The 12401-nt window shown below is 42.3% G+C and overlaps 2 protein-coding genes across 4 annotated transcripts in view; one reads left to right on the top strand and one right to left on the bottom strand.

Annotated features, from left to right (window-relative positions):
* ENOX2 (ecto-NOX disulfide-thiol exchanger 2) overlaps nt 1-6244 on the bottom strand; it is a 32552-nt gene extending 26308 nt beyond the window's left edge. For 2 of the 3 annotated variants that reach the window (XM_026702966.2, XM_087941033.1), the window contains exon 1: nt 6118-6244. In XM_026702966.2, coding sequence (XP_026558751.1) covers nt 6118-6172 — 55 coding nt within the window. In that variant the 5' untranslated portion in view covers nt 6173-6244. Of the gene's footprint in view, nt 1-2421; nt 2634-6117 lie in introns of those variants that run through there. The other variant, XM_026702967.2, reaches the window with a different exon arrangement.
* A 1454-nt stretch (nt 6245-7698) lies between these two features.
* Nucleotides 7699-8691, top strand: GPR119 (G protein-coupled receptor 119). Its single transcript, XM_026703170.1, is given in 1 exon segment — nt 7699-8691. A coding segment is annotated over 1 exon segment (993 nt).
* The last annotated feature ends 3710 nt before the right edge of the window (nt 8692-12401 follow it).

The following is a 12401-nucleotide window of genomic DNA, read 5'->3' as shown; positions in this document are numbered from 1 at the left end:
CCAGTTCGGTAGAACCGGTCCAAACCGGCTGAATATCACCTCTGCCTCAGATATGTCTTAAGGTCTTAAAAAGCCACCTGATTTTGCTATAGACAATTCATACTTGGGGAAACTACCTTTTTACCTAAATGCGGAGATCAACGTTTGAATTGAATTGTTAGTCACGCAACTGTTTTAGAACGAGTAAAAATTCACACAATATTTACCAGGTCAGTAAACGACATAGAATTCTTTCTCCTAAATTACATTATTTTTTTCCCCCTGTAAAAGACAACTGGAAAAGAAACCTATCTTGGATCAGCTGGTGGCTGTGCTCTCCGGGCATCTAAGAATTGCATTCTTAGCACAAATTAGCAGGCAAGAATATACGTTAAATCACAGCACTGTAATGCAACAGGGCATCTGCCTCTAATTCAGTAATTTTTTGACAGCTAAATTTGACATTCCCTGGGGGAAAAATATCATCAGTGATAGATGATGGCAAGTCGGAATAACTGGTGCTTCTAAAAATATTTTCAGCTACGAAATGGCTTTCTTATATTCCTCCCTTGGCCAACAACTAAGACTGATATCACGTACTTGTGATAAGTGGGCGTAAACCCAGTAAATTTAGGGAGATTTATATTTTACCAGTCAGAACCTTCTGAAGTAGAACTTTAAGATCGTTACTTATTACAATTTGAAAAACCTTACTCTTTTAGTATTTATCAAAATTCCTTTTTTTCCCCCAGACACTGTGTGAATCAGAACAAGACTTTCCAGCATTTTCAAAAGGTTTTTAACAACAACAAAAATTATGCTCATGCTACTCTTTGGATTTCTATTATCACTTTGCTGATTTCTACATTTTTTCAGCCTGAAGATCTTTTAATGAACCTGAATAATCTACAGACTAAGGTGCAGTTAACACAGCCTTCCGCTTTTTAGTTTAAAATATAGTTTGTTGAACAAACAATGGTAACTAGATGTAGCCCATAATTAAGCCGGAAGCCATGATTTACCAGCCACAAAAACTAGTATCGCAAATCATGCTCATTCTAAATTAATCGAAGTACATATAGCAATGACTTAGATTGAATCTGTAGAAGCTGACTAAAAAACAACAACCACCATACCCTTAGGAGATCTAACTACATACTTCAGAATCTGTAAATCTGCAGGGTTTATCACCTGCCCTCAAAACATTCAGCAAAGATTTTCACAGAGAAAAAAAATCCAATCTTATTTATAAAGCAAGTTTGTAGAGAATGGAATCAGTCTCCAAATTACGAATCCCTGTAAAATAACTTTATATCTTCTAGAGATATATCTTGCAGAAGATATAGCTCTTGTCATGGAGCATTTCCCTGGCCTATATTGCATAAAATATAGAGCTTAGTTTTCAACAGGATTGATTTAAAGAAAGCCAAGCACTTTATAGTATTTATTTCTCAATAGTTTAAAATTCAAATTTTAAAATCCCTATATTACTTCCTTCCTTCAGTTCCCTGCACTTCAAGCCACATTTTTTAAAAATATTTTTTATTTTAAATACAAATAATACAAACATAGTACATATACATGTAAATACAGAAAAAGACAAAATACAAATATTACAGTGCAACTCCACCCCCGGGGACCATTTTTCCCGTTATATTTCTTCTTCTGTAACAATTAAAAGATATACAATATATTCCAATTGTGCCCTTACCCCCTTCAAAACAACGCATATTCTTGAGTAGGTTTGCTTTCCACCAAAACTGTTTTTATAAAATCCCCCCATATTTCATTATAATTGTTTGCTTTAATCGTCCCTTTGTAAAATTTAATTTATGTTGTTAATTTATCATTTGTTACCAAACTCCAAATTTCATTATAACCACTCATTTCTTTGAATATCCCACTTCAAACCACGATCTTGAAATATCTTCCCCTTTAACATCAATCCGTGCTGAGAAACAGGTAAAAAGAGTTTTTAAATCCCTCGCTGACAAACTTCTCAAGGCACAAAGAATCAGGAAATGTAAAAGGCGATGACAAAAAAAAGAAGTTAAGAACATTCTTATTGAACGGTTCTTTTGAAGATAAAACCCTCTCTGTAAATCCAGAACTGATTTGGAAAGTTAAAAAGACGGGAGCTTTGCCTTCGGGATGGCGTAATTACCAACTTAATCGAGTGCAGATTTAATTTAATAATCTCACCTTTTAAGTGGCATTCTTGCAAATACCACTTAAATTCATGTAATCTGAGAATAAGGATCAGGGATCAAAGACTAAGCATTACACTCCAGGGCAGACAGGCTCCTTGTACGGAATACTGATTTTTTTTTTTTAACCTGGTTTTAACATCGCCAAGCCTTGATAAATATTGTTGAAAAGCAACCTTTTAGAGAAAAAGGCCTTCTGGATTAACCTCACCTCTTCCACAATTCACACCCTTACCTGTGAACTGCACCACAAACATGAGGCCCAAGCGAAACCTTCAATCCCAGCAAATATTTTGCAATATGTTCAACTGCTCACAAACATCACCCAGGAGAACCACACTTCAAGTGACCAATCAGGTATTCCAAAAAGCCATTCAAGTGCCAGGAATAAGAATAACAAGAGGAGAGCTTAACGTCAATAAAGCCACAGTGATTGCAGCCAACTGGAAACACCAGGATGCTAAAGAGGAGACTTAAAAAAAAAAAAAAAAAAGCGCTGACCGGCCCCCAGTTCTCCACCTGTCCTTGTCAGTTAACAATCCGTGATACTTCGCAGAGCGAGTCCTGGTCTACTCTGGAGAAGAGAGTCGAGAGAGCAGGTGGCGAAGCAATTAGCAGCATGCTTATCTGTGAATCTGGAAAGGATTTGATTTCGGGCCTCCAATTGCTGAAAAATGGAACGGCAGCTGGCCAGCCCCGATCTCGCTCCATGATCTGGCAAAGCAGTCGTTTTTAACAGACAAGCTAAGCCCCAGCTTGACAGCCTGAAGGACCCCACGGCTTCTCAGGGTGAAATTCAATATTCAATTGGCCGAATTTAAATTCGCAATTCAGCATTCGAAACCGGGGTTCTGCCCATACACACACGCACCCCCGATGGACTCCCCCTGGGAGTGGAATACATGGGCACCAGGAATCAAACTCCACGGATCAACGGATGTACAAGGTTTAGTATCAATTAGAAAATGGGACTTGGGTGCTACAGAACATACCCACTGCGCAGCTGTTTATTTTCTCTTTTCTACTAGCGTCCACAATGCAAAGTACAAAACTGTGTACCCTGCTCATTGTGCAGCTATCATGTATGGGGATTTGAGGTGGCTTATTTATTAAAAGCACAGGAGGCATTTACTACATTATGCTGAACAGTATCAATAGGGAGGGAGGGAGGAAGGGAGAGAAAAGGAAGAAAGGGAAGAGAGAGAAAAGGAAGGAAGGAAGGAAGGAAGGAAGGAAGGAAGGAAGGAAGGAAGGAAGGAAGGAAGGAAGGAAGGAAGGAAGGATAAGAAACTCTCTTCAACTGTCCAGACTTAATTTATTGTAAAATTTAACACCATAGGGTAACTCTGGGCTTACATATAAATGTTTGTATATCGTAATACTGATAATGAGTTGAAAGATTAATGCCAGCACATTTAAAGTTAAAGTCTTCCTCATCCTCGGAGTCTGATTTCAGAGAGATGCCATGCACTCTTCGCAGATTAAAATAGGAACAGATGTTAACTATCCAATTCTCATGCCAAGAATGCCAACGCTTCAGCATTCACACGATATACTGTTTAGAAGAGTTTAATCCTGCATTGTTAAACTTCATTAAAAAAAGGGGTCAAGATATCCAACTAGACATTCTGATCAGATTATATCTACATAAAATTACTACAACATACATGCTCCATATGAAGGGGTTTTTAGAAATCGCCCTTGCTCAGAATGTAGCACTAGAATAATTCCTAGATCTTGCGCTGGGTGGCATTATATGAGGTCTGCACTGCTTGACAATATTGTTCCCAGATTGATTGACAAGGCCCTTTCATCATTCTTAAAATCTAAATATCTTAAGTATGATAAGCATCAAAGTATCATAAAGTCTAACTTTTGGACCCTTAGCCCCGAATGGCATAATTGGCACCCTTTCTTATAGCAAAAACCCTTTCAGTTGGGACCAGATGCATACCAAATTATTTTATACTGTTTTGATACCCCAGTACAATATTGTACAGCTTGAAGTTTAGGGTTGCCAACTGTGATACTGAATTCAGAACTGAATCAACAGAAATCTTTAAAAACTGAGATATATTGCAAGTACTTTTGAGCACAGGATGAGAACAACAGCATGTATGTGCTTTTTTTGGAGTAGTTCAATAAAATTTAGGCATGCTTGCGTAGCCATTTGGGAATTTTACCATTGCAGCACCCAATTTAATGTTCTCTGTGTGTATTGGGTTCTGGATCCTACCAAGTCAACCAGTAGTTTGCCACATGAGATAAAATCCTTCTGAAGGCACCAGAGTGAGAAATGGATGTCTATATACAGAAAGGACTTAAGCAACATAATCTTCACCCTAATCCTTGTATAAGATTAATAAAATACTCCGGCAGGAACTTCACAAACTGGCCACAGATCTATCCACAAATGATGATGATGATGATGATGATAAAATATATTCACAGATGAAGATGATACATCACTTGAACACATCGCTATTGACAAAATCACCATCAGTCAATTGCAAAAAGGCAGCTTTATAAAAATAGCTTACATCCTGCAACAATACCTTTATCATCATCAAACCACATCTGTCCCAAAGGTACTTTTTCAAGAGGCAACTAGACTTTCTGGTTTTCCTTTGAAGACGTTTTGCTTCTCATCCAAGAAGTTTCTTTAGCTCTCTCATCCCAGAAACTGAAGAAGCTTCTTGGATGAGAAGTGAAATGTCTTCAAAGAAAAAAACAGAAAGTCCAGTTGCCTCTTGAAAAAGCACCTTTGGGACAACCATGACCTGGATGAGTGAGAATCTCCATAGACATCAAACAACATACGATGAACGGTTGCAGGAACTGGGTCTGGCTAGTCTAGGGAAGAGAAGGACCAGGGGAGACAGGAGAGCAGTCTTCCAGTATTTGAGGGGCTGCCACAGAGAGGAGGGGATCAAGCTATTTTCCAAGGCACCTGAAGGCCAGACAAGGAATAACGGATGGAAACTGACCAAGGAGAGATTCAACCTGGAAATAAGGAGACATTTTCTGACAGTAAAACCAGCAATCAACCCATGGAACAGAAGTTGCCTTTGGGAGTTGTGGGAGATTCATCCCTGAAGGCTTTCAGGAAGAGACTGGACTGTCCTCTGTCGGAAATGTAGGGTCTCCTGCTTGGTTGGTGGGTTGGACTAGATGACCTCCAAGGTCCTTTCCAACTCTGTTATTCTATATTCAATGGAGTGACTTGCCTTTAGAAGTTGAGGGAGCTTCATCACTGGAAGCTTTCAAGAGGCTGGACTCTGTTAATCTGTGAACGCCCTAAATCTCTGCTGGGATGCTGAATTACAACTTTCTCTTAAGCATCCCAGGTCTTTGGGACGGCTTCCCTAGGTGGACAGAAATGCCAAATCCGCTCTGAACATCTGAATTAAAACCTTCCCAGCATTTTAGGAAACAGGCTAGCTGCTCTAACCGAGAATATAAATCTTGTTTCAAGTCAGCCAAGGACTTTCCCAGGATCTGAATTCGGATCTCTTCATCTTATTATTCTTTTTCTTTTTTTGGCTTTTTTTTTTAAGTGCCAAAACTGCAGCATCCCTCCCATTGCACTGGAAGTTAACTATGCGGCCCCGGTGAAGCAGGTAAGGCTGCAATGTAGAAAGCCCAGGCGGACACGCCTTTCAGGATGCGCCAGGACTCTAAAGCCCATGCTTCCCAGCCAGCAGAGGGATGCAACTGGGGACAGCTGGCATCTCCCGGAAGCGCCGGGAAGGGGAAGGCCCTTCATTCCCTGCCGGCAAGGCCCGCACGCTCTTCCTCCAGATCTGCCGGGAGGGGCTGGGGACCATGGGAATTGTAGTCCCTCCCGGGGGACGCCTTGGAAGGTCGGGCGGCTGCTTCGAGCCACTGGGGCGTCTGAGGAAGGCGGGTCTGGCCTTGCCTTCCGCCTCACCTCGCCTTCCCACGCTTCCGACGATCGGCTTCCGTCCGCAGCTCCCCCGAGACATCGGGGTCTTCGCCCTCGCCTCCTCTGCGGCTCCCGCCCCGCCGGCTAGGCCTCGCCCGCTTCCCTCGGCCCCGCCTCCAAGCAGCCTCCGCCCGCTCCCATTGGTGAGCCGGTCTCTAGGGGCGGGGTCGAGAGGGCGACTTCCAAGGTTCGAAGCGTCACGGAAGGTTCTGCTCTGCGTTCGCTGATTGGCCAAGTCGAGAGGCCACCGTAAGACGCTTTGTCTCGGGAATTCTGGGTAATGTAGTTTAAGAGAAGTTTTTTTTCTAAGAGAGGGAGAAATGATACATTAGAAGAGGAAGAGGAAGAGAAAGAGAAAGAGGAAGAGAAGAGAGAATGGAATAAGGAATAGAATAGAATAGAATAGAATAGAATAGAATAGAATAGAATAGAATAGCAGGAGGGAGGAGCAGGGGGGAGGAGGAGGGAGGGGGGGAGGAGGAGGAGGAGGAGGAGAGAGGGGTTCTTATATGGAGGTGCCTTTATTGCGGTGTATTTTATCTTATTTTATTATTTTATTTTATTTATTTTATTTTATTTTTTATTTTAAAACAAATCCATCTTTCAGGTATACAGTGTGTCAGCTGGGTACATATCTTGTTCAAATGTTTATATTTTGTATACATTTGTTACTAAAATTACATTCATGTTATAACTTACTCAACCTTATCTATCTTATTATAAGAATATTATTTAACTTCTTAACTTTATTTTCCAACCATTTATAAAATAAGTCCCATATCATAATATTCTGCTTCTTCTTGTTCTTTAATTGCCATTGTTAATCTACTCATTTCTGCACATTCCAATATTTTCATAGTCATGTCTTCCTCTATCGGAATCTTTTAATTTTTCCAGTTTTGTGCAAATACAATTCTAGCTGCTAATATATGTAGAATTAAATGTGTTTTTTTTTTCTTTACTGTAGTTTTCAGGTAAAATCCCCAATAAAAAATCTCAGGTTTTAAATCTATATGTTGTTTTGTCATCTTTTCCAACCATATCTTTTAGCTTCTATATGTGTCCACCACATACGGTAGTATGTTCTTTTAGAAGAAGTTTGTCCGTTGTGCTAATTCCACAGAATTCATTATAAAGAGTTAGGAACATAATGAAATCATTTATGACTTCAGATATCTACACATACACACACACACACACACACACACACACACACACACGCACATGCTGTGAGGTCATCTTTAGAGGCCAAAGACCATTTTTCAAATATTTTTGAAGAGCCAAATTCAGGAAGCGGCTTCTTTTCTCGTTGTCTGGAAACCAGGGGTGGGACTAGGCAAAGCAACAGCAATATCCAATGTGATCGGCGAAAAGGCTGCAGAAGGCAGCAGGCTAGGATGGCTAAGGATGCACCCAGCTTTTCACCTCCCGAGGAGTTCTGAGCTTTTATTAGCTGGCTTCTCAATCTGGAGAAGCCCCTTGAAAGACGCTCCAAGAAGGGTCTGCGTTTAGACTGACTTTTAAGGGACTCTACGCCTACCTTGCTCCGGAAAAGGCATCATCAGTATGGGAAGCGTTGCCTTTGGCGTCATCCTTGCTTTGCTGGCTTCACTGATTATGCTAGTCAATTGTGTGGCGGTTATTGCGCTGGTGCGGCTGGTCTGGAAGAACCATTGCCCTGGGCTGTGCTTTGTTTTAAGCCTGGCTATCTCTGACTACTTCGTGGGCTTCACCATCACGGGCCTGGTGAACGAAGAACTCTCTGGTCCTGAATACCAGACCCCTCAGCAGTACTGTGTCTTGAAGATGGCTTCCATCACCTGCCCCTCTGCTGCCTCCATCTTCACGGTGATTTTGGTCACCTTTGACCGGTACCTGGCTATTACGCATCCTTTCCGCTACTTCAGAATCATGTGTGGCCCGGTGGTCGTGATTTGCATTGGGGGTCCTTGGCTGCTGGCTTGTCTGATCAGCTTCCTCCCTGTGATGGTCCACAGCTTCCAAGAGAAGAACTACCAAGGTCTGTGCACCTTCTTCGCCGTGTTTCAGCCGACGTACACCCTGGTGGTCTTCTGCGTCAGCTTCTTCCCCGTTTTCTTTGTCTTCCTCTATTTCCACTGCCGATTGCTCCAGATTGCTTCGCTGCACATCCAGCACATCCGAGAACTGGCACCCGTGGGCCTGCCAGATGCCTGCCCAACCTCTCAGCCTTCCAGTGATACCAAAGCATTGCGGACTGTGGCCATCCTGGTGGGTTGTTTTGCCTTCTCCTGGTCCCCTTTCTTTGTGGTGAGCATTGTCCAGATTGCCTGCCAACGCTGCTACCTCCATCGCCTGCTGGAACACTACCTCTGGGTGTTGGGCGTGTGCAACTCTCTAGCAAACCCCCTCATCTATGGATATTGGCAGAAGGAAGTGCGCCTGGAGATCTATCAGATGTGTCTGGGCCTGAAGAACAAAATCTTTCCTCTTTTTCACTTTGACAGTCAGTCTGATGCTGCTCCCGCCCAGCCTGGGGAACCAGTCTGTATCATCTCACTAGCTTAGCTGAAGGACTGATGTAGATTTTAAAAAATGCCACTCTGGGGACATTATCTCGTGGTAAGGTTCTTCTCTTATGTTTCACCCAGTCTTCTGTCCAGAACCAATATTATTCCAAGGTAAATGGGAGCAGAAATCAGGTTTCCTGATTTTTTTTCCCACCCCATAGCAGTAAGAAGTTCAGGGCCACTGACCGCTGGGTGTATCTCCAACTTATGAAGCTGTTTATTTCTTCATAATTGTACATTATCACTAAGCTGTAAAGGGCGGTGATGGCAGTGCCAAGAGTAAGGGTCTTCAAACTTGGCCAGTTTAAGACTTGTGGACTTCAACTCCCAGAATTACTGAGCTAACATGACTGGAGGAGGAATTCTGGGAGTTGAAGTCCACAAGTCTTAAAGCGGTCAAGTTTGAAGAGTCCTGACCAAGAGAATCTCAAACTTTAGACCTAACGCTGGAAAGGAATCAAGAACCTTGGTCCTAAAGAAGCTCCCATTTTGGATCATCTAAAGATGTTGGATAGTTCTTGAGGTTATCTATGCATTTATTGGCTCATGGGTTCTGACAAAAGAATAATGGCAGCTTAGTCATAACATACAGTTGATTTTCTACAGAGGATTAACTGCTGCTTTTTACAAGAACAAGGTCAATTGCAGTCAGATGAGGTCAAGTCTTGAGGTTTTTACTCTTTGGCTCCCATAAATATATCATAATAAAAAAAAATGGGGGAAATACAGTACTACTATGAAGTTCTGTTTCTTTACGACAGAAAAAAGAACACATTTTATTTTTACAATGCAGCCAAACCAACATGGAGACCCTTTCCATTAAGTTGATAAAATCGCTTGTTTTCCGCCGTTCGCAAAGAGATTGCATCCTGATGACTTCCTGTTCGTTTAGATTGGCAGATGGACCGTATTTACTCCCCGACATTAATAGCTTGGATCCAGATAAATGAGCCATGGGCAAAGCAAGAAGTGGAATCTTAAGGTTTCAAAAGCTTCCAATTATATAACACTTGTGTATCTTCTCTATGGAAACAGAGGACAGGAACCGCACCTTGTTGAACACAAACTGAATTAGCCTTGTTTTTGTGCAATTAACAGTGACAACATAGGCCACTTGATGCAGCTGGACCAAGCAAGCCGGATTCATAGAGGCCAAAGTGGGAAATGTTTAAATTGATGTCTGGGGCAGTGTGAGATTAAGATGGGGGATGTTCAAAGGCCACATTTAATATTGGAAGGAGGTCGAGGGGTTTTTTTTTCTCTTCCCTCTGGCAGCATTCAATGGTTGTCTTGTGTTTCAAGCTCTTATTCTTAGAGAAGATTTGCATGATAATGTCAATGCATTTGCACCCCAACATGGCAGCAAACTGTCAGTGAAGACTCCAAGACCCCAACCAAAGTAGAGGGCTAAAGTTTGCTCCAGAAGTTCCTAGTTTATACTTTTGTCTTGGGCGATCCTGAGCAGGCGGCCTTAACCTGATCTACATGTCTATGGAGATTCTCAGTCCTCTAGGTCATGGTTGTCCCAAAGGTGCTTTTTCAAGAGGCAACTGGACTTTCTGGGGGTTTTTTTTGAAGATATTTTGCTTCTCCTCCAAGAAGCTTCTTCAGCTCTGACTGGATGGTGGGGGAATGGAAGGATTTAGACTCTTTGCAGATAGCTGGTCATTTACATTCTTTTTAGTGAGGCCACTTGGAGGTTTGTCTGTGTCCTCAGATAAATGGGTCCTTCCACACTTATTTACACTCCTCAGGTGACCCTGAGGACACAGATAAACCTCCAAGTGGCCTCAACGACCCTCTAAAAGGATGCAAATGACCAGCTGTCTGCAAGGAATATCAATCCTTCTATTCCCACCATCCTGTCAGAGTTGAGGAAGCTTCTTGGATGAGGAGCGAAATGTCTTTAAAGAAAAACCAGAAAGTCCAGTTGCCTCTTGAAAAAGCATCTTTGGGTTGACCGAATCTACTTCACAATGTTGCTGTGATGGAGAAAGCAGTTGGGTCCATTATCATTCTAACTCCCTGGGAAGAAAACCGGAAACAAAATGAAGCATGCAAACGCAGGATGGAACACAGACTGATGTCAATCTTCTCCAAATCTTTCTTACAATCTCACGAATTAGGGATGCTTTATTCCACCCTGCAGATTTGCAGCCTAGAAGGAAAGGCAACAATGGTTTACAAGCAGAGGTCTCCAAAACGTGACTAACTTTACGACTCGTGGCCTTCAACTCCCAGAATTCTGCTGCCTGGGGAATTCTGGGATTTGAAGTCCACGTGTCTTCAAGTTGCTTTACAGGGTTTTCTGGCAGTGCTACCATTTGGTTATCCATGTAAACAGTTCTCAGATCTAGGTGACCATAACACTGGGGAACAACACAGAGCAGGGGAGGAAATTAATGCCTTTTTAAAAAATTCCTTCCAGGTGATAAACAACCATTCTCTGTTAGCAAATCACTGGCTAATGAAAAATGTTGTGGGATATCGCTGCTAAGGAAGGAGAGCCTTTATCTAAACTTTAATAACTCATGGTGCTTAATTGTGCCAATGATGTCAAAGAAAGTCTGGAGTATGCAAACATAAGCTCTGAGCAATTACCCGTTGAGTCCGTTTTATTGTCCCTTGATTATGTTTGCCCTTACAAAAACAAGCTTATGGAGGAGTGAACGATGGCTGAAAAAAACACAAAAGGAGGAATATTAGCGAAAGAGCCGGAGCCGGGGAGGGGGCGTGGGAATCGAGCTGAAATGCCAGTCATCTTATCGACAGCAGTTGGGTGTGTTGTCCCAAAAGCGTGACAAAGATGTCTGTCCAACTCCAGTGTGGGTGGAGACTGTTGTGACTGGGAAAACTTCCAGTGCCAATTCTGCAAACCGCTTCCGATGGACCAAGGAAGTCGAGAGGGATCATTCCAACTCTATACATTTGCTAGATTATGGTGACCGGTATTGTGGAGATCCTGGGTTATGCACGGAACTGTCACACACGTTTCTGCTTGCTTGAAGGGCTGAAGAATCCATCAGGCTGAAGCCCTGTTCTCTTTTCTTTCATCGTAGTAACACCCCCCGCCCCGCCTCCCCAGGGACATGCTGCATGGCTATTTTTATTGCCCACTGTGTTGTCCTGCACCTGTTGCAGCTGAATTGCATGGTCAGGGATTCGTTGTCTTTTGCTAGTGACATCTCTTTCCGTAACCGTGACTTGCATAGCCACGATTCTAAAAAGCTACTTTTATCTGCTCAATGCTAAATGGTGATGGGAAATGTAAGGTTCTTTGTAGGAAAGGAGCCACGTTGGTTGATTGTAGCCAAAAATAATAATAATAATAAATCAGGCTTAGGTTCCAGTAGCATCCACTAACTGATTTTATTAAAAGGCACAAGCTTTTAGGAGCTGCTAAAATTCAGGCTCTTTCTGATTTTTTTTTGTTATCAGGCGTGTTTTCCTGCAGTTAACCAGAAACTTACAATTCACTGGATGAATTTTGACGATTACCCAGGTGGATCCTTTCTCTGGATTTGAACTGGTTTGCAACAGTACCAGATCAGGATTCTGGGATATTAATTTAAGCCTGGCGGGTGTATACATCACATAGCTGGACAGGCAGTTCTAATTTCCTCCTTTGAAAAAGAGACCCATTTAAACAGGCAGCCGCCTGCCGTCACTGAAGAAAACTTTAATATTTGCAGAAATACAAAAGGCACACGCACCACAGGA

Source organism: Pseudonaja textilis, chromosome 12 (assembly GCF_049901715.1).
Source record: "Pseudonaja textilis isolate UNSWEBS1 chromosome 12, rPseTex1.2, whole genome shotgun sequence".
NCBI classification, from domain to species: domain Eukaryota; kingdom Metazoa; phylum Chordata; class Lepidosauria; order Squamata; family Elapidae; genus Pseudonaja; species Pseudonaja textilis.
Note: the sequence above shows the minus strand (reverse complement) of the source record. Positions and strands in the feature narration are given on the sequence as shown.